The 25,191-nt window shown below is 56.3% G+C and overlaps 2 protein-coding genes across 4 annotated transcripts in view; both read right to left on the bottom strand.

Annotated features, from left to right (window-relative positions):
- Positions 1–1,742: 1,742 nt before the first annotated feature.
- On the bottom strand, positions 1,743–13,502 carry LRRC47 (leucine rich repeat containing 47). Of its 2 annotated transcripts, XM_082353400.1 has the most exons (7): positions 12,833–13,501; positions 4,697–5,155; positions 3,881–3,997; positions 3,140–3,255; positions 2,590–2,692; positions 2,245–2,334; positions 1,743–2,092 (listed from the first exon to the last, which is right to left on the bottom strand). In XM_082353400.1, the coding sequence occupies exons 1-7, from the start codon at positions 13,445–13,447 to the stop codon at positions 1,844–1,846; spliced, it is 1,749 nt and encodes a 582-aa protein (XP_082209526.1). In that variant the 5' UTR covers positions 13,448–13,501; the 3' UTR covers positions 1,743–1,843. The 2 variants fall into 2 exon arrangements, with proteins under 2 accessions (XP_082209526.1, XP_082209527.1); XM_082353401.1 differs by lacking the exons at positions 2,590–2,692; positions 3,140–3,255 and having other exon boundaries at positions 12,833–13,502.
- A 6,439-nt stretch (positions 13,503–19,941) lies between these two features.
- The window catches only part of CEP104 (centrosomal protein 104), a 50,774-nt gene continuing 45,524 nt past the window's right edge, over positions 19,942–25,191 (bottom strand). For both annotated transcript variants that reach the window (XM_082353378.1, XM_082353379.1), the window contains 4 exons: positions 24,356–24,494; positions 24,118–24,185; positions 21,305–21,395; positions 19,942–20,404 (listed from right to left, as the gene is read on the bottom strand). In XM_082353378.1, coding sequence (XP_082209504.1) covers positions 20,289–20,404; positions 21,305–21,395; positions 24,118–24,185; positions 24,356–24,494 — 414 coding nt within the window. In that variant the 3' untranslated portion in view covers positions 19,942–20,288. The remainder of the gene's footprint in view (positions 20,405–21,304; positions 21,396–24,117; positions 24,186–24,355; positions 24,495–25,191) is intronic.

Below are 25,191 nucleotides of genomic sequence, written 5' to 3'. Positions count from 1 at the left end.
TGCCCAGGACCCAGGGGTCAAGGGCAGCAGCTTCTCTGGGCCAGGCCCGAGTGACATTAGATAACTGCCTCTCGCTCTTTGCTGGCAAGAGGGTCCCAGGTCCTCAGTTTCCCCACAGACACTTCCAACACACACCTCCAGAAATCCCAGGAAGGACTCACGGGCAAGGAGCCGAGATGTTCTTTCTAAATGTTTTTATTAGAGGGTCGGGCTGACAAAGAAAAAGAAACGTCAGGGGTTTTCTGCTGTAAGTTGAACACGTTTCCAAACCTCACACGGAATCAAACTGCACCAGAGAAGAGCAGCAGGGCCGGCGGCTTCCCCAACATCAAGGAGGCCCCAGACCTGATGCCACGCGGCCGCTGAAGCCATAGCCTGATGCCAAGAGGGCAGCTCAGCTGCGGCCCCAACCCGGAGCTCCCAGCAGGGCTTCGCCGTGACACCCACACCCACGTCAGCCACAGCGTCTGCGGCCTTGATGGCCCGAGGGTCATGAAGTGACAACCCGGAGCCACCGATGCACACAGATGTCAGGTAGGTTTGGGGAACACCGTCACCTGGTGTCCACTTCAGCGCGGTTAAGCACGGCTGCCCCAGGGCCGACGAAGGGCAGTCCTGGCAGTGACCAGAGAGCTGGGTCACGTGTCAAGGCAGCCCCGCCATGTCCTTCGAGGAGGGCTGGCCGGGCTCTGGGGAACCCACGTGGCCGTACGGAAGGCCCAGCGTGTGGGGTCTGGGCCTCACACGGGTCTGGTTCTGACGGCTACGTGCCTGGGTCCAGGGGGGGCTCTCGCACGTGCCTGCCAACCGCCTGTCGTTGTGACAAAACACAAACTGTCCTTTGCAGGTCAAAGACCACAGAACACGCGTCACTCAACAAGAAAAAGCTGGCGGGTCAGTTTTTCCTGTGCTGGCCGCTCCTGGAGCAGTGAGGTCGGTGAACTGCTGACCCAGAGCTGGAAACACCTAGAATGCCAGATGCTGAGACCCCCTCGTCCGGCACATGCTCCGTGACTCCTGGCATCGAGCGCCCCACGCCTCCTCCAGTCACTGCCACCCCCGTCCTGGAGCAAGGTGACGACGGCTGACCATCCTGTCTGAGCGTGGAAGCCTGTTTTGCAGTGGGAAACCTGCGCACTGACCTCCAGACGCAGGTGTGACACCTCACGGCCCTGGTGCTGCTTTACAGACGACTGACGCCCCCGCCCTCCCCAAGTCCGGCCAGTGCAGCAGGCGGGTTGGGCCGTCGCTCCCGGATGCCCTGCCTCCCACCCCCAAAGCATCCTACCGCAGCAGTAAGAAAAATGATTTTGCCAATTCTAAGGTCACGTTAAAAAAATGTTTTTATAAAAAGATTACGGTTTACAACAACTGGAAACCATGACATCCCACATCTCTAAGCTGCAGTGCTGGAACCGTAGGACTTTAAAAGCTATTGTGTCGTAGAAAAATAACTGTGCAGCTCAGTAAAATGCATGTTGTTCAGCTTCTCAACTTAGAACTAAATATTCACACCAACTATGTGTCCTTTCCCCCTGTGAATACAGTGAGTTGCTGTGTGGCTACATGATTTCAGAACCCTTTGAGCAGTTAGTTCCAATATTCAAGTGATTTCATAGAAAGCACTGGCAGAGTCAATTTGGTGCTGTAAAGGTGAAATGACTTAACTGCATGTCAACGTGGCACCCCCTACGACAGAACCGACTGGAAAACTGAACAAAGAATGCACATATCTTAAAAACTACCGAGGTGAAGGAATAATTTAATATCACCACACGGAAGCCCTGCAGAGCCGGTGCGGCGGGCAGTGCCTCCCTGGGAGCCTGAGGCAGTGGCCCGGCCGTCAGCGGAGCACGGTCACGTGGGCGGCGGCGAGGTCCAGGTCCGTCTTGGACGGATACACCACCTTCAGGTGCCCCTCCTCATCCACCACCCGGACCTGCTCCACCACCAGCGGGGCGCTCCCAGCCTGTTCAGCACCGGTAATCGCCCTGGGATCCGAGACTTGTCCAGGAATGGCATCGACTTCGTGGTCGGAGAGGGAACCTTCGTCTTTATTTTCCAAAGTGTATTTGTTGATTTCTGCCATTTTCTGCAAATGAAAAATATCTTTTTAACCGAGAGATTAGGGGCAACCCAGGGAAGACAGGCTGCCGTCACCCATATGGCAAAGGGCAGCGGACGTGCCATCTGTCCCGCGGGGCCAGAGCCTCGGTGGGCAGGATGGGCGGGCAGGACGCTAACCAGGATGAGGGCGTCCATAATGTCCTTGCAGATCTGCAGGCTGGCGGCGCTCGTCACTTCCAGAAACAGGTCACAAGTGGTTTTCTTAATCTTAAACAGAAATCAGGAAGATTTCAGGAAAGAATCAAGGTATCACAAGCAGAGACCAGCAACTGCAAGGTCTAATCTGCAGAAAACCCTGTAAGACGGTGTCACACAAATCCGGACTGTCGCCCTCCCGAGGGGGGACACACACCGGGGCGCGGCACGCGTGGCACACGCGGCAGCGAGCACACGCAGCCACACGCGTGAACGCGACACGTGACGCGGTCTCAAAGGTGCCAGACGCTGGCAGACGCCGCCCACCTTCGTCTTCTCGCTGTTTGTTATGGGCGGGAAAGAAATCACGTCGCCGTTTGCATCCACGAGGCACGGGTAATGCTCCTTCCCGTCCAGCAGGTGAAGGTACCTGGGTGGGAAGAAATACCGGTAACAGGCACAGCTGTGGAAACACGCCTAAAGGTGAGTGGACGAATCGCAGTTCTCTGGACACAGTAGGTGTCAGGTCAAGGGCATGTGACACGAGCCAATTCAGAGGAGGTGTTCGCAGGGCCTCCTCGGTGCCCGAGCCAGCCGAGCCTGACCCGGATCAAGCGCAGCAGGCCCGGCTGTCCCCTTATCCATGGCGCGCTCTCCCTGGGCACCTGGTGGACATGCCGAGGGCCCCCCTCTGAGACAACACAAAGCCTGCACTCCTGGCACCTGCTTCTCTGAAGCCATGCGACACGGGGCCACGGTGGATCCTTCCCCCCCGCGTAAGAACCCGAGAGGAGAGTGAACGAAACCTGGACGGCCTCTCGAGTTGGGGCAGCTTCGCGAGCGCCCGCCTCGGCACAGGCTGGTGAAGGGGCCCCACCTGTGCAGGCCCGACACGTTCTGCCTCCTCTTCTGCTTCCTGTGCTCCTCGGCCTCCAGCTGCAGCTGCCGTACCAGGTCCTTGGCCTTGGCTTCCCGGCGCCCCAAGGGGACGATCTATGGGGTGGACACCGCACGTTGGCCTGTTGCTGGGGGTCCCAGCGGGAGGCTTCTGAGAGCTGACAGTCCTCTAGGCGGACGTCCATCGGGCTGAGGACAGAGGCTGCCCCCACGTCACGTGCAGATATACTGTGCCTGCAGAGGTCACCCTGGGGGCTGAATCTGAAACCCGCCTAGTGCACAGCCGGGGTTCCACGCCTGTGGCTCTGAGGAGGCCGAGGGAAGAGATGGGGCCAGCGGCCGGAGCCAGTCCCCTGGGAACCCTCCGCCTGGGGCCCGAGGTGCCTCACGCAGAACCCGAGAGACCAGGAGCGGGGCCTTGACAGAACTCACACTGCGGTCAACCCCAGATCAGGGAGTTTGCAACTGGGATATAAACCACAATTTCTAGTTAAAAGTTAGTGAGCAGGTGAAGGAAACCACTTTCAAATCACCACCTCCTTTGATGTGTTTACTTTTGAAAGTAACTGTCAACACAACCTGTTTTATTTTATGTTCCTGCTGGGAGCAGAACAGGGTCAGATTCTACCCAAAATGCTCTGACTCAACCACCTGCACGTGTATTTTTTGAAAAACACACAAGGAACACTCAAACTGCAAACACTGGGATGTGTGGCCTCACCCTGAGGTCTTGCGGGGGGCGGGCGGCATACAGCAGGGGCCCCCGGATGGCTCTGAGGTCGTGGGTTGCGATGGTGGCCGCCGTCCTCTTCTCACAAAGGTCCTCGTGCAGCTTTGTCTGCAACACAAGTTCAAGGGCAGGCAGAGCTCAGTGTCCAAGGCTGGAGGGCAAGCCCCCCGCCACCCCAGGCCCCCCGGAGCAGCCTCCCCAGCCAAGTATTTATTTCGTGGAACCTCCGCTGGAAAGCTGGTATCTGCTTATCAGCAGGATTTCTTCTCCCCCTAACTCTACGGTGCAATGCTTGAGACTTCAAAGAACCCATCTCGAGCTAAAATTTATGAGTGAATAGACAGAAGTGTGACTTAAAAACAACCCCAGCAAGCTTTTCCTCCAAAACACTGATCTTCGAGTTCTGAGCTCCCGGCTCGGCTTCCTCCCCGTACGTACGGCCTCAGCCCCGCAGGCCACGCTCGGGGTTGCCCACGTGCAAGGATGTGCTTTTTGCTCTAATAGCTGGGCAGACTTCACAGAAGAACAACGAACTCTAAGTCTGTCTAGCTGAAACCTCACAAAAACTAAACAAGTCACCCGAGAACACGATGGCAAGAGCTAACGATTTCAACGCTCTCTCATATGAGACTGAACATGGCACCTATTGCGGAAGTCAGAAACCCACGCGCACAGCAGAGACTCAGGGACGCTGACTGCGCCGGGTCCCCTCCCCACCCCGCCGGGTCCCCTCCCCACCCCACGGGGGCCGGGTCGCCCCGCCCACGGCCTGCCCTCCCCGCCCCCATCGCGGCCGCGGGCACCCACCTGGGAGGAGAGGAACCGCTTGAGCGCGTTCCCAGGCTGCAGGTCCATGCCCCGCACGACGGCGCCCACGATGAAGGGCCGCACGTCCCCGACCCCGGGGCTCACCGTGACCGTCAGCGGGGCCGGGTTCTCGGCCACGTGCAGCACCCGCAGCAGCAGCCGGCTGGCCTCGTCCACCCACGCCTCCTCGGCCTCGCCGCACTCCCCCTTCCTCCGCTCCCGCCGCTTCCTCCGCGCCTCCTCCCTGTCGGGGCCCTCGGCCTTGCCCCGGCCCCGGCCGCCCCCGCGGCCCCCGGCGCGCAGGTACTCCAGGATGGACCTGGTCTGGCAGCCGCTGACCATCTTCTCCAGGCGCTTGTCCCGCAACCTGTTCCCCCGGAAGTTGATGTCCTTGAGCTTGGGGCAGTCGGCCAGCTCTGCTGGGATCTCACTCAGCTGGTTGTTGGACAGGTCCAGCGTCTGCGAGGGAGACCGGGACGCATGAGACCGCCGGGACCCGCCCTCCTGCCGCCTGCCCCGCCTCAGCCCCACGCCTCTCCCCCAGCCCAGCGCCCAGCACGGATGCAGTGACCGGGGCCCCTCGGAGGGGAGGCGTCAGTGGACTGCCAGTTGCCTCTGTGAAGTGCTGGTCTTGCTTGTGCTGCCTGACCACCGTGTGCCCGTAGTAACAACCACGGCAGAATTTCCCATCGATGGTTAGGTTAGAGGGGAAAAAAGACAACGAGGAACGCGGGGAATGTCTGGTTATAAACACATAAGGACTTTACATGAGAAATAGGTTCCCCACAACGTAGCGCTGAGATGTCTTTAATTAAATGAGCCAAAAAGCAAGAACAGAGCAAGAGTAACACAGCACGATGCTCTCTATCCTGCGTGTGCGACAGACAGCGACTCAGCGTCAATGCTGGGACGCAGGAGGAGGGAGCGGGGGCTACTGCTTCTGCGCCGTAAGGAGGTTGGTGAAACCCTGCGGCCCGTGAAAAGGAACCTTCTATGACTACTACTGAGGCTGCCATCAGTGTCGCTGACGCGGTGGAAACGGGCCAAGTGGCCACCTCACGTGGTGGGCAGAAGGCAGGGTCCTGTGCCGGGGGAGGGACTCAGCTGGTGGTAAGGAGGACAGGGCCCCTCCCAGGAGGCCCAGGCGGCACACAGCCCTGTAAGTAAAGGGCTTCTTCCTCGTTCTCCTCCAGGGCCCGTGGGAAGCTCTGGATGGGCCCCGCTCGGCTTCGCTTGGACCTGACACGGGGCCTGGGGAGAAACCCTATCACCTGGTTTGGTGGGAGTAAGCACAGGGGACTGGCATTTGGACAGCAAGGCAGTGACGGGCGGCAGGGGCCTCCCAAAGGGCTGCAGATCCGGGAGCGCTCGGGCAGGCCCCTCCTCGCACTCAGGGAGCAGCGCCCACACCAGCGTGGCCAGCGAGGAGCCCTGGTCCTGACGGGGACACCACGGCCCCGAATGACCACAGCTGGGCCACAGCGGGTGGCGGATTTGTCACCAGCTGGGAAGGGGGGCAGGGGCTCTGACTATCCACAAGATGCTGTCTGCTGTGGCTGGCACAGAGGGTGGTTTTCAGGGAGCTTCACAGACCCCGGTTATGAAGGAAACTCCGGCTCAGCAGTCAGGCTGCTGCGAGGCCGGAAGAACCAGGGTGGAGGAGGGGTGTGAGTGCCCGACAGAGGGTGACAGAGGAGCCTCCGCACGGCAGGACCGGGGGTTCGGGAGGGAGGGAGCAACTGCAGAGCAGACTTTGATCCTGCAGTTGATCCAGAAATGGAGAAAGAGAAGGTGAGCCTGACACGGTCTCCAGTCACCACTGGGGACCAAGCACTCAGGGGTCACGCGGGCTGTGGGTTAACCGGACGTCACCGTTTGGTGCCTCTCCAGGCCTCTCCCTGCTCTCAGGCGAGACTGGACAGGCGGGTAGATGGGCTGAAACGTGGCCCTTCCAGGCTTCTCTGTGTCCTGCCCCCCCCATGCTCACGCACACACACACACACCCGTGCACAGGACTCAGCGGTGCCCCTGCGCCCCAGCCTGGGGTCCGCTGGCCTCCTCACTCACTGCTAACTGGCAGCGTCAGCAACAGCCAGTGCCGAGCCCAGGGCTGCGGAGCTGCTCCCCCAGGACACGCCCAGGTGTCAGAACGCACCTGGACGGGAGGACGGGCCGGGGCCACCTAGACCAGGTATCCCTGTGTGCACACTCAGCCTGGCCTGGGCCAGAAGAACCGGGTCCCCGCCCACCGGCAGGCTGTGAACAGCAGACAAGGGCTGGCATTTCAAGGTCAGGTTTGGACCTGCACACCCAGCTTGGGGTCTCAACAGCTTGAACTCCACTGGCAACTCTCACTACAGCGTGAAAACACAGCCGCCGCGGGTGGAAGGTCTGTGCCTCCATGAGGAAGAGACCCACAAAGAGCAGCAGAGGAAGGGCTGGCAAGCGTGGGGGAGGGTGGCCCCCAGCCCCGACCAGAGCAGCGTCAGGCCAGCAGCCTGGTGAGGTGGTCTCCACGGAGGACAGGTGCAGGGGCACTGGGGCGCGAGTCTTTCAGGGGCAACAATCACCAAACACTGGGCATTTTGGAGCAAAGGGCAGTGGCAGCAGCCAGTGCCACAGACAGCAGCCCAGGACCTGCCCCGGGGCCCTGCGGGAGACAAACAGGGAGCAGGGCAGGCAGCTGACAGGGCTCTGGGGGTGCCATGTCCAGCAGAGGCGGGGAGACCACCGACGAGTTCAAAGCGGCCCCCACAGCAGGACACACCACCCGGCGCCAGGCACGCAGAGCCGCAGGTCGATGGGGAGTGGAGTCCACGGGTTTCACGGCCGGAGCGTGCGTGCCGGAGGGAGAGCCTGCAGCTGAAGTGATGTCTGGATGGCGTAAAACTGCGCAGGGCAGGGGGCGGGGGCGGGAAACCCACAATCGCCGAAGGGAGATGAAGTGAACTGAGTGCCCGTGGAGGGGCCCCCAGGCGCCTGCCCAGAAGGCACCCAGGCACTCTCCCCTGTAAGTAACACAATAGTGACACCGGCCAGGCAGGGCCAGCCTCTGACCCTAGACTGTGACTTGACTGCTGGGCTGAGCTGCGGGGAAGGGACCCAGAATCCCTGGTTGTGAGACCCTACAGACACACACTCTACCCCTGGGGGTGTGGAAGGACCCCCCTGTTCCAGGTGAGGGGACCTGAACCCACCATCTCCAACAGCAAATGAGAAAATGAAAAGATGGAATCATTTTTTTTTAACTTCAGTTTTTCATCACTGGACAAAGGTTTCATGGTCAAAGTTCCACTTCTCTGTGAAACATGATTACGGGAGAAGTCCCATAAATGAGCGACACCAGACAACATGAGTGGGCACAACTCCTGGCAGGGCTGGGAGAAACCCTGAGTGCCGTGGCCCTTCAGCTGATGAACGTGCTGTCCCGGAACAGTTCATAGATCTGGGGGCACATCTGGCCTGCCCGTCCCTCCAGCAGTCCCCGGTGGCAGTGCCATGGGTCTGGCTAACTGTCACTTACAATGAGGGCATCCTTGGAGCACCACAGCCCTGCGGCTGAGCCCAATGGGTATCAGAACCCCAGTGGGGAGAAGCCCAGCTGAGTGGGTCCGAGGTCAGGACAGTGATGAAGCCGGCTCTCCAGGCAGAGTTAAGTGGGGAGGGAAAGGACAGCTCTCCCTTCAGCTTCCTCGTCCCCGGCAGCTGCAGTGGGGAAGAGGGTCTGACCTTCACGGCTCCCAGGGGAGTGGGCACCAAGGCGCTCTCATTTGCTGTCTCCCGACTGGGAGGTGGGTGGGACAAGCAGGGGCCTGTGTGCTGTCACCTTGGTGGCCCCTACAGAACCACGCCTCCAAGTATTCACCTCCTTGTGTGGCATCTCCCACAACTCTGGACTGAGCTCTACTTACTGAATCAGCAGGATGCAGTGGAGGTGGCGGGCTGCTAGGTCCAGGTCTGCACCTCAGGAAGGCCTGGCAGCTCCTGCCCTTGTGCTCTAAGGAGCCCTGAGCCGCCATGTGAGAGGTCGGACTACCCGGTGGCGGCGGAAGACGTCCCAAGATGACGTGGAGAGAGGAGTCAGCCACGCCAGCCACGCCCGCTGAGCCTGGCCCTGAGCCCACGGCAGCTGACCGCAGCCACACGAGTGATCAACGGCAAGGCAGCAACTGTCCAGCCGGGCTGGCCCACAGTGGAGGACCGTGAGCAAATAAAACGACCGCCGTGTTAAGCCACAGCCCTGGCGCGGTGATGCGGCCACGGAGGACCCGCACCAGTGCCATCGCCGCGCTTTCTTCATGGCACCGTGGTCATCCTCAGAGGAGAGGAGACAGGCAGGAGCCCAGGGCGCTGCCACAAGACACTGAGCTGAACCCACACTTTCCGGTTCCGAGTGCGGCTGTCCGACTCTGCTGTCCCCTCACCGCACAGGAAGGACAGAGAACACCTCTGTCCTCGGAGGGCCAGGGTGTGGAGCGACGCTGCTTCACCCAGCTCTAGCAGCCGTTCCTCGTGAAGGCATCGGTTTAGAAAAGGCCCCCAAAGGACATCTAAGTCCAAAAGGGATTCCAAGTAGCTCTTACATGACACTCTCCAAGAAACAGGTCTCTTCATGTGAAAGAGATCGACGGAAGTCTAAAATGGGGAACAGGATGGACCGGCCGAGGGGGGATTGAGCAAGCAAGACGTTCTCTTTCACCTGAATGAGGGTGCTCTGGACACAATAAAGGCTACTTTACTGGGCGGGCACCCAGAGGTACTACAGAACGTTAACAAAACAAAACAAAACCCAAACTTGAATACTGCTAAAACATTATAGATTTGAAGAAAAATATAAAAACTGTACACTCACACGATGCTATGTTAAGCTACACATTTGGTACATCTACCTTCTGGGAAACCAAGAGACGTATGAGATGGGTGATGGAGTAGAAAGGGGTTATATCATGTGTCACACCACAGCCCTGAAGGGAAGCTACAGCCCTGGGACCAGCATCCCAGGAATCGTCCCCCACAGCTTCTTCCCGGAAATGCCAGTTAGCGCGTGTCACTCTGCAGGGTGGCCTCCTGTTTCTCTTAACTATAAACACACACACATACACACGCACACAGATACATCCTGACATAAAGACATTTGTAAAATGAGTTGGCAACAACTTTAGAGTAATTCCTGCTGCAAATAGGTCAGTTGCTAAACTGCACACACGTTTTATTGTCTTAAAAAAGTCTGCATTGGGAACCTACCTCAACATCATAAAGGCCATATATGACAAACCCACAGCAAACATCATTCTCAATGGTGAACAACTGAAAGTATTTCCTCTAAGATCAGGAACAAGGCAAGGATGTCCACTCTCGCCACTATTATTCAACATAGTTTTGGAAGTCCTAGCTATGGCAATCAGAGAAGAAAAAGAAATAAAAAGAATACAAATTGGAAAAGAAGAAGTAAAACTGTCACTGTTGCAGATGACATGATACTATACATAGATAATCCTAAAGATGCCACCAGAAAACTACTAGAGCCCATCAATGAATTTGGTAAAGTTGCAGAATACAAAATTAATGCACAGAAATCTCTTGCATTCCTATACACTAACAGTGAAAGATCAGAAAGAGAAATTAAGAAAACAATCCCATTCACCATTGCAACAAAAAGAATAAAACACCCAGAAATAAACCTACCTAAGGAGGTAAAAGACCTGTACTCGGAAAACTATAAGACACTGATGAAAGAAATCAAAGAAGACACAAACAGATGGTGAAATATACCATGTTCTTGGATTGGAAGAATCAATATTGTGAAAATGACTATACTACCCAAAGCAATCTACAGATTCAATGCAATCCCTATCAAACTACCAATGGCATTTTTTTTTTTTTACAGAACTAGAACAAAAAATCTTAAAAGTTGTATGGAGACATATAAGACCCAGAATAGCCAAAGGAATCTTAAGGGAAAAAAACGGAGCTGGAGGAATCAGGTTCCCTGGCTTCAGACTATACTACAAAGCTACAGTAATCAATACAGTATGGTACTGGCACAAAAACAGAAATACAGATCAATGGGACAGGATAGAAAGCCCAGAGATAAACCCACGCACCTATGGTCAACTAATCTATGACAAAGGAGGCAAGACTATACAACGGGGAAAAGACAGTCTCTTCAATAAATGATGCTGGGAAAACTGGACAGCTACATGTAAAAGAATGAAATTAGAACACTCCCTAACACCATATACAAAAATAAACTCAAAATGTATTAAAGACCTAAATGTAAGACCGGCCACTATAAAACTCTTAGAGGAAAACATAGGAAGAACACTCTTTGACATAAATCACAGCAAGATTTTTTTTGACCCACCTCCTAGAGAAATGGAAATAAAAACAAAAACAAACAAATGGGACCTAATGAAACTTAAAAGCTTTTGCACAGTAAAGGAAACTATAAACAAGATGAAAAGACAACCCTCATAATGGGAGAAAATATTTGCAAACAAATCAATGGACAAAGGATTAACCTCCAAAATATATAAACAGCTCATGCAGCTCAATATTAAAAAAACAAACAACCCAATCAGAAAATGGGCAGAAGACCTAAATTTCTCCAAAGAAGACATACAGATGGCCAAGAGGCACATGAAAAGCTGCTCAACATCACCAATTATTAGAGAAATGCAAATCAAAACTACAATGAGGTATCACCTCACACCAGTTAGAATGGGCATCATCAGAAAATCTACAAACAACAGATTTGTAGAAAGGGTGGGGAGAAAAGGGAACCCTCTTGCACTGTCGGTGGGAATGTAAATGGGTACAGCCACTATGGAGAACAGTATGGAGGTTCCTTAAAAAACTAAAAATAGAACTACCATACAATCCAGCAATCCCACTACTGGGCATGTACCCAGAGAAAACCATAATTCAAAAAGACACACGTACCCCAATGTTCATTGCAGCACTATTTACAATAGCCTGGTCATGGAAGCAACCTAAATGCCCATCAACAGATGAATGGATAAAGAAAATGTGGTACATATATACAATGGAATATTACTCAGCCATAAAAAGGAACGAAATTGGGTCATTTGTAGAGATGTGGACGGACCTAGAGACTGTCATACAGAGTGACGTAAGTCAGAAAGAGAAAAACTAATATCGTATATTAACGCATATATGTGGAAGCTAGAAAAATGGTACAGATGAACCGATTTGCAAGGCAGAAATAGACACAGATGTAGAGAACAAACCTATGGACACCAAGGGGGGAAAGCGGGGGGTGGGATGAATTGGGAGATTGGGGATTGACATATATACACTAATATGTATAAAACAGATAATAAGAACCTGCTGTACAAAAAAAAAAAAAGTGTGCATAAAAGGATGGCAATGAGGAGGAAGAAACAGAGGCTTGCTTCTTTAAGCACAGGAGCCTCTAGGCTGGATTTAGGCCATGGTCACGGCAACTCCTGCCCTCTGGTCTCTTCCTCAACAGACTTACTGGGCCCTTGTTCCGAGTCGAGCATTCTGTTGGGACCTGGGGTCCCCGGATGAATAAAATAAGCAAGCAGTCCCTAGACAAGAGAGCCTAGACGAAACCCCAACCTATTTGCTGTGTACTTTGGCAACCCCTTCCGGCCTTCTGTAAGACAGGAATAACCACCCCTGCCTTGGAAAGCCGTTGTTGGGGTCAAGTGAACTATCACATGTGAAATCACACGCGTGACCTTATACAAATTCCAGTCATTTCACATCTCCACGCCCTGCCTGGGTGGCCCCATGCACAGGGCTCACCCAGTCCTTTCACAAACGTTTGGAGATGCAAAAATTTAGACACCCGTCCCTGCTGTTAACCTGCTTCCGACCTGAGCGGGAAGCCCAGTTAGTCCACGATCACGAAACACTGTGTTGCGTGTTAAAGCACAGTTGTGAGCAGAGTGTGTGGGGCGAGCCGAGAGGACCACCCGAGGACGGAGGCCAGGCTAGTGCGAGGGGACCCGGGGGTGGGCTCGCTTCCCAGAGATACCGACGCTGCGGTGGCCCTTCCCGGCCGAGTTGGGACGGCTCGGCACCGGGAGGAGACCCCCGTCCGTGGCTACCACAGGGCCCGCCCCGCCCGCCCCGCTGACCGCTGACCTTGAGCGAGGCCAGGTGGGCGATTTCGGGGCTGAGCTCCCGGAGGCAGTTGTCGGCGGCCGCCAGTTCGCTGAGCAGCGGCAGCGCGCCGGGGCGGAAGAGCGCGGCGGGGAAGGCGTCCAGGCGGTTGCCGGTGAGGTTGAGGGTCTGCAAGCGCGGCGCGCAGCGCGCCAGGTCGGCGGGCAGCTCGCGCAGCCGGTTGCCACTGAGGTTGAGGCTCTGCAGCTGCGGGAGGCCCGGCGGCTCGGCGGGGCCTAGGCCCTGGCCCGGCGGCAGCGCCTCCAGCGCGTTGCCTGACAGGTCGAGCACGCGCAGCGCGGGCAGCGGGCCGAGCTCAGGGCTCAGGCCGGGCCCCAGCGCGTTGCGCCGCAGCACCAGGCTGTGCAGCTGCGGGAGGCCCTGCGCCAGGCCGGGGCCCGGCTCGCGTAGGCTGCCGCAGCCGCTCACCTCCAGGTAGTGCAGCAGCGGCAGCGTGAAGAGCCGCGGCGGCAGCCGCCCGCCCGCCGCGCGCACCCGCTGCTCCAGCCCGGGCCCGGTCAGCAGCAGCTCCCGCCGCCGCTCCCGCTCCGCCAGCTCCAGCTCCGGCCAGGCCTCCGAAACCGCCGCAGCCGCCATCGCGCCGCCACTCCCGCAGCCCCTGCCGGGGCGCTTCCGGGGCACGCGGCGCCACTTCCGGTCTGTGCCGGAAGGAGTCGTCGAGAGCTGTGCGGACGCTAGAGCGCCGCAGCGAGGGCCATAGAGGAGCCCGGTGGGGCGTGGCTCGAGGCCGTCGCTGGCGGTGTCCGGGTCCTCACCGCGGGCGTGTGGGTGGGCGCCCGGAGCGCCCATGCCCACGTAGGGCCGTGAGTGCTGGGCCTCCGGCCGAGTCTTCCTGCCCGCGAGGCTGTCGGGGAGCAGCGGGGAAGGCCCCGCACGCCCTGCTCTGTGGTCTCGGCCGAGCCCCTAAGACAAGGCCAGAGAGCGAGTCTGCGGACGCGTCCGCCTCACGGACCTGAGGGAGACGCCCGGGAACGTGGTGACTCCCAGGTGGCCTAGAATTCAGGCTAAACGCCGTCTGAAGAGGAAGGGGGAGGAGATGAGTGGTTCTTAGGGGAGATGAACGGTCCCTAAGAGGACAGACGGGCGGAAGGACCGTGTGACAACGGGTGTTATCACTTCTAGTCCCTCCGGGGACGAGCCCGTCTTCCCTGGACGGTGCGCTCCCGGGAGGGGGTCTCTGACGACTGAGTTCCTTTGGGAGGATGTGTTTAGGCAGAAGGGGAGTTCAGACAAACCTCTCCCTGCGTTTACTGATTTCCAAGAGCACACAGCTCAGAATAGTCAGTGTACCGAGGTGGTACATTTCGGGGTGGTATGATCTGAACTCCTAGTCATATTTCGGGGTGGCATTGTCTGCTATCCTTCAAAAACCTAACCAAGTCCTCTTCGTAATTTCCCATCCGCTGCCTCCCTCTCCCTGCCCTGTGGCTGTAACCCCCCAGCCGCCCTGTATTAAGAGTTGAGTTCACTGTCTCCTGCTGCAATCTTGCATTAGGTCTTCCTTGCTGGTTTTTAACAAGCATACAGTGCACTTTTTTTTTTTTTTTTTCTTTTAGAGGTTAGTGATTTGTGCATTGGAATCACCAGGAAGTTACAAGTGACTGATGCCCCAGTCCCTGGTCCAGAGATTCTGGCCTAACAGTCTGGGCTGCAGCACGGGCATGGGGGTTTTACAAGCTCCCCGGGCGTTTCTGTTGGGTACGCAAGGTTGAGAGTCCGCTAGGGATCAGATCGTTTCCATGTGTTAGGACCCACTAATCAGGGCTGTTTGGAGGAGGAGGGTGGGAGGAATAGTGCTGAGGTCGGCTGTCCTGTTCTCTGCCCCTGTTTTCATGAACTCCTCACCCCAGCAGGGTTTTCGGTTTTATTTTGTTTTGAAATTCCTGAACATTGTATTGAAGGGTGATGTACATCCAGAAAAGTGTGCACATAGCATAAGTGAATTTTGTCCAGACTGAACACATCCGTGTAGCCATCACGCAGAACAAGAAACCAGTGATCACCAGTCCCCCCAGACCCCCCTTGTGCCCTGATATTGCAGTTTTGCCAGTTTTTGCACTTCGTGTATAACGTGCAGGGCCGGCTCTCAGCGCCTGGCCTCTTTTGCCCCATGTCATGCCTCTGGGAGCCATCGTGTGTGGGAGGTACTTGTGGGTCGTTTGCTGTCTGGCATTATAAGTGCGTTGTGACTGTACCATGTTTATTTCTGGCAGGGCCTTTGTGCTGCCCTGACTTCGCCCCCATCAGCCCCAGTGACCCCACACAGGAAAGACAGATTTTTGTCTTGGTTGCTGTTGTGACCAGTTCCACCTGTGAAGGGCAGGCAGTGACTGTCCCCAGGCAAGGCCGGGAGAGGTGAGAATGGGCCCCTAGGACCTCTTCCACCTGTGCCTTCTGAGCCGGCTTCCACTGCCCTGTGTGTGCTGCTGGGTCTCCTCAGTGATTTCTTGGAAGGTTGTACATACATGCATGATATCAGTGGCTTTCGGTTCCTGGGACCTGGTGTTGTCTTGCTTGCTTAGTTTCTCGTGGTAGATTTCTGGGCCGCTGTCCAGCAGCTCATGCTAACACACGTCATCTTGACAGGCTATGAGAGTAGTAATAGTTTTATAGTAGCCAACACTGGAAACAACCAATGACCATCAACAGGAGAATGGATAAATAGATTGTGAGACGTTTCTTCAAGTGGATGACCACATGGAGAACGTGTCTGAGCTGCACACAGCAGCATGACTGACGGACGGTCAGGGTCATGATGGGGAGGGACGAAAGCAAATCACACAGAGATACACACGGTATGATTCCACGTGCACAGCTTACAGATACGTCAAACTCAAGATTCTTTTGTCTGGGGATACATGCCTGTGTGGTGAGTCTGTGAAGACAGCCAAGGTTGATACTGCAGACAGCGCGGCCAGACCCCAGTGCCACCGCCGTCTCTTCTCCAGCTGTGCCGAGCTGCTTGGTCGGCCTGCAGGGTGCAGCCGGTCCATCCAGACCCCCTCCATCCCCTTCCCTGCCCCAGTCCCCATCGCTGTCCCCGCCCTGGGCCCCGACCATGTCTCCACCCGGGCTGAGGCTGGGAGCTGGAGGCCCTGGACACCTGGCAGTGCTTGCCCTCCGGCCACTGTCCCAGCCTCCGGGGTGATTTGATTTAGGATCCCTGAATTTGGTAAACAGCATTCCCAAGCGTTGTCTCCTTTCCCCGTGGGGTGAGAGATCTCCATCTAGAACCCTAGCAGTGGTTCCAGCAATGACCCCCACCTTCAGCAGGACGCTGCTCCCCTCCATTGCCAGGACTGGTCCCGGGACACTGGGAGGCACCAAGAAGGGGTGGCCAGGTGACCGGTGTGGAGGCGGCGCTGGGTCACTCCTGGGGAGTCCTCAACCTTCAGGACGAGGGCCATGAAAGGGGGCTTTAGGGATGAGCTAGGCCCCGGGACTCCTGCTCACAAGGGCACCCACCCTGCTGCTCAGAGTCTGACCTCACTCTCTTCCCCGCTTTCCCTGCTGGGACATCTCTTGATGGGGAGGGGGCTGCACGCCTCCCCTGCACTTGAGAGCTCAGAGACTGGGGTGGGGGGGGAGGAGGAGGGGGGTGGTGTCCTTCCTCCTGAGGCTGGATCCTCCTCCCCCCTGCTGGGAGGCACCCCTGGGGACCTCAGAGGCCAGAAGGAAGCTGGGGAGATTTTGAGGGCAGCCGGGCAGGTGGCTGCGCCACACCTTCCGTCTCCCCCGACCCCTGCAGGCTCATCACCTTCCCCGCCTGAGATGAAGGGGTGGAGACTGCCCGGGCAGAACTGCTCTGTGCTTGGGCGGAGGCACGCAGAGGGCATCTGTGCCGGGAACCAGGCTCAGCACCTCCCCCTCAGCTCCGTTCCGGTGTCGGGGGTGGGGGTGGGGAAACCGAGGCAGAGACAAGCGGATTCCAGTACCCCGAACCTGCTCCCCGCAACCCTCACCGCAGGGTGGATAGAGGCGCAGAGCACAGGGTTCACATCTGGGCACGCTGCCTTCCGGTGGTGAGGGCTTGGGCTCTGAGCCAGTTTCCCTGCCCGCAGTGGAGGGTAGGACCAGCTACCCTGCAGGTCCTCTGACCCTTCCAGAACACGCACGTGGGGGCATGGGGCGTTCCACTGAATTGCTCCCATCCGCCCTGCAGCAGCGGCTCCGGGGGTCACCGCCCCAAACCCCGACCCCAGATCCGAGAGGCTCAGCCCCTGCGCAGGGCTTTCCTGCCCCTGGTGGCAGCAGGGTGGGCGGAGACCCCAGCGCTCCGAGGATTCGGGGCACACGCTGCTCCAGCAGGCTCTTGTTTAGCACTGGGCTAGTTTTTAAGAGCAAATAAGCAATGGCACGAACGAACACCTAGTTGAAAGTAGCGCACTGAAATCTCTCGGGGTGTCTGACACTAGCAGATGGAATCACACTCTTCCCTTTGGACAGCGAGCTCTTTCCTCCCACGTTCTCCAGAGCACACACTCACGCACACACCCCACCTACCAAAGTAAGATAAGTAAATTTGCTGTTTAAACTGTAATGCTAAGTTTTAAGTTTATATATGTGTGTGTATATATATATATGTATACATATATAAAGGAAAAAACTATAACTTCAAAATGGAAACAATTATAAAACCATCAAAGGTAATAAAAGCTTAAAACCACTCTACAAATCAACAGAGAAAATACTGTATTTTTACCTATTTGAAAAGCAAAAGAGCTTTGTTGGCTGGTAAAAATGCCCTCTTTCAAAAGGGATAAAAAACACAGGAAGAGACTATAAAGTATAAACCTCTGATGGGCACAATTGGAGCATTTATAAAATATTCTCATTTTATTCCATGGGATAAAATTGGTAAAGAACTTTCTCTAATTTATATGTAGCTTAAAATCTTTTAGCTTCTTCAGGAGTAAACCCACAAATAACTTATTTTAGGAACCACACTCTCTCCTGGCAACTTAATACCCGCTGCCCCTTTCTAAGCAAATCTCAGCAATTCCCTGGCGTTTCAGGGCTGAGCTACACCTGCATGTTTACGAAAGGAAATGTAACTTACTGATTGTTTTTTAATTATAATTTTAAAATAAAAGTGACAAAACATTTAGTAATCTTTTTATTATATTCATATACTCAGGGTGAATTAACCCCTAAGCCCTCAAACAACAACAAAAATATATTACTTAGATATTTTATAATTTTGGTACCTGAAATAAAGACAAATAGAAAACTATGTCAAAACATTAAAAAGTTGCAAATTTTCATTAAAAGTATTTACACTTGTACTCTAATGCCAAATTTATAGATACAATTCTTTTAAATTAGAATATTTTGAAATATGAAAATAATAGAAATAAATATTGTTAAGTATCCACAACATATTCATGAGTGAAATTTCAATTAATTACTGTTCCAAGTTTAGATATTTATGATTGGCCAAGGGAGCTTATAGTTCCTTTTTAGTTTTTTGTCCTTTATTCTTGGTTCCTCAGTAGTATATAACTCTGTAAAGATTTTAATAGCCACTGATCACTGCCAGGAATCATCTGAACAGAAACACATGATTCTTCTGTAACCAGCAAGACTGATCTGTTTTAAATACACTCAATTTTGTTTGTCAATCACTAAAAATTAAGTAATTTTACAAATATCTTCTTTATGTTACAATACATAGAAAACATTAACTGTATATTTCTTAAAAGTTTTGATTGGAGAGAAAAGAATAATTTCTTGGTTAACTTTTCTCATTGTTCTGTTTAAAGAAGTGTTTTATCTGTACTTCAGCAATGGGTAAGAGACCATGGCAACACCTTTTTGAAACCAGGAAGGATCATTTTATAATTATCTTGGCATCTGTACTCTGCTCTCTCTAGTAAAGTTTTATGTTATTTCTCCCCCCCATACTTTTACATTTTTTTATAGAGTATATTTTTGAAGGTAATTCTCTTGGTCACTCTTATTCCAGCTCAGTATTTTGAGTCAACCATATGAGAAAGCATTAGCCTACCAAAAATGGAAATTGATCGACTAGTACAAATTCACGGTCACTAACATACCCAGGGAGCACATTGCTCAAATAGCTATTAGTTTTTAAATATATATTTTGTTATTTTACATGGTTGGGAATTAAAAATATTCTTACACTAACGGTGTAGTACAAATTTCATCAATCCCATGCATTTCTAGCCGTCATCCTGGAAGCCTGCCTGTATCATGCTCAGGAGGAAAGCGCACCCTGGGCATGGGGCCGGGTGGGGTGGGGAGGAACATCTTCTTTCGGCCCCTAGTGGGCTGGGCACCCGGGGACCACAGGCGTGGACGAGAAGGCGGCCTTTCCAAGCACGTTCTGGACGGACACTGGCTTCCCCTACAGCCACCGGGCTCTGAAGTCAGGTGAACCACTTCCACGGGCTGGGAGGGTTGGCTGGGGGCTGGTCAGGAGACTGGATTCTGAGGTTTGGTTTCATCATTTTAAGTGGTTTTTGGTGTTGAAAGTATCATACAAAGTGTTTGAGAAAAGTGAACATACAGTTGCAATTCCCATGCGGATCCGAGCGGGACAGGACGACGGGCTGAGCAGAGGCTTGGAGGCTCCTCTGAACGTTACACAGAGTGGGAGTCGCTCTGCCTGCCCCAGGGGTTTAGGAAAGGGCTATTTCGACAGACATACCTGCTCAGGTGAGTGCAGGATCATCGGGGAATGTCGTCTCATATTTTTCTAGGGCTTCATGCGTGTAAAGAACTTGAAGCCCCCCGAGGAAGGGCCTCACGTGGAGCCGCCAGCATTAACCTCCACTCCGCCTGGTGTGGGCGCCGATGGGGGCGGTCAGGTGGGCTGCGCTCTGAGTATCTGGCAGGTGAGAACCGAGGGGGCCGGGCCAGGACCTTAACTTCTTGACCTTGACCTTACTTCTTGCTGCCGTGGACGTGCAGGCTTTGCAGGCTGACGGCCCCCCTACCCTGGGGAGGAGGGGCACAGGGTGACTGGTCCCCCCATCCCGTCCCATCCCCCGGCCTGGCGAGCCCTGCAGACCTTCCACCACGGCTGAGAGAGACCCACATGCAAGAGGTTTAGAGCAAGGACTTTATGGAAATCACTCCAAGCAGCTGCGGAGAGAGGGTGCTGCGCTCAGCCAGTCCCTCCGCACGGGCCGCCGGTGCTGCTCCTCCAACAGAACCATCTCCTTCTGTGGACCCTGGGCCCCGGAGGGCGGAGACCTGCGAGCCGGAGCCACGGGGAGATCAGGGCCTCACTCCGGACGCAGGGGCCACGGTCAGGACGGGTACAGCCAGGAGCCTGGGGGCAGCAGGGGCGGAGCGGGGGTTGCCACGTCTAGAGATGCTTTGAGGTGACACGTCCACGGTTAGGGAAGCTGCTCGGTCCCTTTGGAGACGAGGGAGCAGATGGGGGGTTGTGTCACCGCTTTGTGTACGTCCTGCCGGAGCTTTTACTCAGGCCCCCCTTGGGGGTGGGGATCTTGCTTCCGACCTTGGATCCCGAGGTCCCTGATTTGGTTGCGGCTGGGCCTTTACCTGCAGTGGACACGCAGACACACAGAGCACGGGGGACAAACGTGAGCCAGGGTGCAAAGCCGCAGTGACAGTACGAGTGGCCCGGGGTCGCCAGACACAGAGAGGATCTGAGCACGAGGGGCTGGGACGCTCCTGGTCACCCAGCCCACAGGTGGCCGGGCTGGGCTGGCAGATGCGAGAGGGGGCTGGGCGGGCCACCCTCAAGGATGCACATGTGACGGCAGGAGAGGAAGAAGAAAGAGCCAGAGGAGAAGCCTGACGCACGTTCAGAGGAAAGAACTGAGCTGCTTACCTAATTTTTAGTTTCAAACAGCTCCCGAAATGAAAGACCAGCAGCCATGTGACCAGGGCCAGTTACCTGGCTAGGAGGCCGGGGCGGCTCTCCCAGCACCTCTGGTCCTCACTCACGGTTGTGTGTGTGTGTGTGTGTGTGTGTGCGTGCGCGTGTGTGAGGGGTGCAGCCCCTGCCCATGCCTGGCGCTGAATGAGCACGAGACACATTTCCTCATGTTCTTGTTGATCACAGGGCCCCAAAATAAAGTTGTGTATCCAAGGTCAAGAATAATTTTCTAATGAAAAATAACACTTTTCTGTAAGGCATTCTAAATCCTACAGAAAGTAGCCAAAACTGGTTCAGAAGTCAGGTCTTGGCACCATCTATGGGTCTCCTACTGAACCTCCTGTTTCTGGACACTGGCATCCACGGCGTGGAGGGACACCGAGACCCGGGGTGCGCCCGCGAACACCCGCGGTTTGGTTTGTCGACTCTGTGAGTGCCACCGCGGAGCCTGGGGAAGCAGGGCCACGTGGAGGGGCTTCGGCCAGAGCTGGTGCCGACGACACAATCGCCCTACTTGTTCGGGACCCAGGGACGGGGCCGAGGCCGGGGCGGATGCTTACCTGGCGGCAGCGTGGGCGCCTTGCGCAGCACGTGCGTCCGGCGCAGGTTCACCGTGCAGCCCGCGGGGCCCATGAGGTGGGCCTTCCACGCCTGAAACGAGAGGCACGTGGAGTGGGAACCAGGCCACCGGAGGGGCCGCTGAGACGACCGAGCCAGAGGTGGTGACGCGCTGCGGCTGCGGGAGCGGGTCCTGAGCTCTGTGCGCGTCCCGCCTCGGAGCCCCCTGGGCTGAGTGCACCGCCGGAGCACCCACGTATCTTGAGATGCTGCCTGCACTTCTCACCCCTCCCAGTTCTCATCACCGCTGAGCAAACATGCCAAGACCGCTGTCACGCAGGGCGCGCAAATGTGCGACGGTCCAGGGGCACAGGATGCGCAAATGTGCGACGGTCCAGGGGCACAGGGTGCAGGGGCTGAGGGTGGCCCTGCTGGACAGCCAGCAAGGAAGCAGGGTCCTTGGTCCTACAATGACGAAGAAAAGAATTCTGCCAGCACCTGCGATGGGCCAGGAAGTGGCTCCTTTCCCTGCCGAGCCACGGATGAGAGCGCAGCCCGGCTGACAGCTCGAGTGCAGCCCCGGGAGACCGCAAGCGGAGGGCCCAGCCAGGTCGTGCCTGGACTTCTGACCCACAGAAACTGTGATAGAGTAACGGGTGTTTAAGCTGCTCGGCGGGTGGTGAGATGTTAAGAAAGCACGGAGAACGCAGAGGCAAAGCAGCACAAGCGTGCTGATGCCTCTTTGCAGTTGCCTGTGAGTCAGATGCCATCCCCGCAAGGCAGGCGCTGGGGGACTTGGGGGGAGGGCAGGAAGGGAAGGGGGCCGCTGCCACTGTCGGCACTGCTCAGAGCAGGAGCCGACTGGTCTCCAGAAGGAGGGGCTGGTCACGTACGACAGTAACAGTGCAAAGGGGACAACGACAACAAAAGCTCAAAGGCTCCTAAATTCTAAAAATACACAGGGAGAGAGAAGAAGTGTGGGCAGCTGACAGCAGTTCATATTTAAGACAAATGGATAAACCATAAAAAGCCCCTCGTTCTGTAAGAGGAGGGATGGTGGGCAGGGCAGCAGCTTCTGTCGGGTCTTCCCTGAATAAGTCTCATTTGACAGACTTTGGAACCATCTAAGTATCTCATGTAATTGTAGAGCTTGATTTTGAAAACGCCTAGGACTTGAACACAGACTGAAACAATGAGGCTGAATTGTTAACAACTGGTGACACAAGCAAGTGGAGCAACTCCCGTGACCGTGAAGCAGAGATGCTTGCCCCATGTCTCCAGAGGGAGGCACGGGAGGGACACAAAGAGCTGGGACAGCGCCATGTCCAACAGCATCTCCCTGCCCACAGCGCCTGCACCGCTGCTCTGAGCGCCCCCCACGGGGAACGTGGGTCCGAGCAACGCACACTCTGTGACGGTCCGATGGGCATCTCTGGGGGCTGTGGGCACTGATTCTTGGGAGGGAAGGAAGGACACACAGACGTGTGACGCAAGAGGTTCAAGAAACCGTTACAGCTCAGACTCCGAATCAGGAATGTCACCATGAACTTTTGATGGATTTATCTCAACGTTTTCCCTGGCTCTGTCCGCAAAGAGGCCCAGAATGGTACCGAACCAGGAGCAAGGAGCATCTGAGGCACCCGAGGGGGTCCTGGAACGTCATTTCCATTGCAGGGAACCAGGAATGGAAGGCTCAGTGGGGCACCTTGTTACGACGGCCAGGAGGCTCTGAGTCCCCTGGGCCACCGGCAGGGCCAGGAGCCCGTCTGCAGAGGCTCTGCTGGCCAGAGATCGGCTCATCCACGCACCACTAAGCACAGAGATGCCAACAGCTGAACACGGCAGACAGTTTAAAGCCGTGAGTTCCTGATGGTGCTAAGATCCAACAAGCAAATAAGCCACCACTGGAAGATGCTGGGGACCCAACTTGCTGTTCTGAAAACCAGTCAACGATGGAAGAGACCTAAACCTTCCCCGTGCCTTCCCCACACGCGGCCCGTGAGGGTGCACGCGGTTCCTGTGCTTGTCTTTGTTACGTGTGTGGCGTTTTCTGAGAGGGAGAGAGGATGAGCCCTGGACGGCCGGATGGCCGGGGCGCTGAGGGAGCAGCTGGGCGGCCGGGCCCACCGTCTGGCACGGTGGGGCGTCGCGGGGTCTGAGCCATCCTGTCAGCACCACAGCCCCAGGGCTGGGACAAGGGACCCCGCAGTGGACGCAGTGGGTGGACCGCAGGTGGCGGTGGCTGAGGGGCTCAGGGCAGGAGAGGCTGGGCCTGCTGGGCCCCACGGGAGCTCAGCACGCAGGACAGCGCCGGCATCATGTGAGCTGGAGCGAGTGGGCCAACACCAGAGGACCGGGCACGTGGAGGAGAGGGTGGGAGACCCTGGCGCCCCCCAACTAGGCCCGCTGTGTCACCCGCATGGCTCACGCTGGGGGCGGGTGGAGCGCTGGGCACCGGACACGAGGTAGGATTTCCAACCTGGACGGGGCTCGGCTTTATTCATCATAAGGGACCAGAGCGTTACAGAATCTGGCCAGGAGGCCAGTCTAGGCCCCAACGTGGAGATGAAAGCCAAGCCTGGAAAAAGTGAAGCCACTTCACGCTTCCGTCCCAAAGAGCCGAGACGCTCCCCCTTCCCGGGAGATGCCGCAGGCGTGCCAGGCAGGGAGCGCAGGAACCCTGAGACAGAGCCTCACCCCACCCTGGGTGCCAGCCTCCACCCGACGCCCGCCGTCTCCGCGGCTGGTCCCGCGGTGACACAGCCTTGTCGTCGTCCCTCCACGCGGCCAGGTCGCCCCCGCGTCAGCCCCTCACCTCTTCTCCGGGGGGGAAGTTCTCGTGGCACAGAGGACACCGGTTCGCCAGCTTCTCCGCTTTGGCAGCTGAAACGGTTTCAATGAGACAAGATCTAGTTACTCCTGTGCGGCGCGAATGGGGGCGCAGAGGAACAGGGCGGGCAGGGGCACCGGCGGACGCAGGCTCTGCCCCCCGACCCCCCTAGCCGGGCCTCCCGGGGACGGCGCGAGGGTCTCGGGGGCCGCGGGGCACTCACGGTTGCATTCTCTCGTTTTTATGTGTCTGGGCAGCTCTTCCTTTAAAACGGCCTCGCTGCAGCGGTAGCACTCCCCAAAGCCGTCCTTTTTGTCACACTCTGTCAGCAGGTGCTCCGTCAGGCTGCAAATCTCCACCACCTGGAAGCCACGCCGGGACGCGTCACACGGCTGAGCGCCCCGAGGTGCGCGGCCCCGGCCCCTGCACGAGCGCGCGCTTCCTGTCCCGCCAGTGCCGCTCGGGAAGGGAGGCGCACGCCTGTTACCTCCGCAGTCGCGTACACGTGGCTGGAGGCCTCACATCCTGCTTGCCATGCTACCTCAGGAGCATCCAGAGGCCACGGCTAAGCGGGGACAGGAAGCGACGGTTCACCCACAACACTAACCCTGACCTGTACTCTGAAGAGCTCAGGGGTCTACGTGGCCTTGGGTTCAATCCGGCTCCCGGCCATTTCTAAGAACGTGCCCGGAAACGGGTCACAAGAAGAGACCCTTTCACCACTGTGACCTCTTTGCCAGGAGGGGCTTGTACACACCCTAGAGCTTCACGCCGCAGACTCTCGCTTGCTGCCAGAGGAGCCAGGCCACGCCGGCTGGGGCAGTCCGCACCGCCAGCCAGGGGGTGGGGTGGAGCTGCTCAGAGGGTGGGGCCCGCCCACCCCGCCCACCCCGCCCCTGCAGGCCTGAGAGCCCCCAGGACAGGAGAGAGGGTCACTCCCCTTCTGGTTCCCCCTCCTCTGTCTAAAGCAGGGCCAGCTGCATAGAGGAAAGATGAACACCTGGGGTGCGCGAGGGCCCCTTCAACAGGACGCCCAAGCATTAACCCTAAGACGGATCA

The sequence above is a fragment of the Balaenoptera borealis genome (genome assembly GCF_965194805.1).
Source record: "Balaenoptera borealis genome assembly, chromosome: 1".
Classification (NCBI taxonomy): domain Eukaryota; kingdom Metazoa; phylum Chordata; class Mammalia; order Artiodactyla; family Balaenopteridae; genus Balaenoptera; species Balaenoptera borealis.
Note: the sequence above shows the minus strand (reverse complement) of the source record. Positions and strands in the feature narration are given on the sequence as shown.

Excerpts from the sequence above, each read along its gene's own strand:
- LRRC47 (XM_082353400.1), bottom strand. The coding sequence starts at position 13,447 with ATGGCGGCTGCGGCGGTTTCGGAGGCCTGGCCGGAGCTGGAGCTGGCG. Across the intron at positions 3,256-3,880 it reads GCCCCCCGCAAGACCTCAGG|ATCGTCCCCTTGGGGCGCCG; the intron begins GTGAGGCCACAC and ends TCCACCCCATAG. Across the intron at positions 2,335-2,589 it reads CAAACAGCGAGAAGACGAAG|ATTAAGAAAACCACTTGTGA; the intron begins GTGGGCGGCGTC and ends TTTCTGTTTAAG.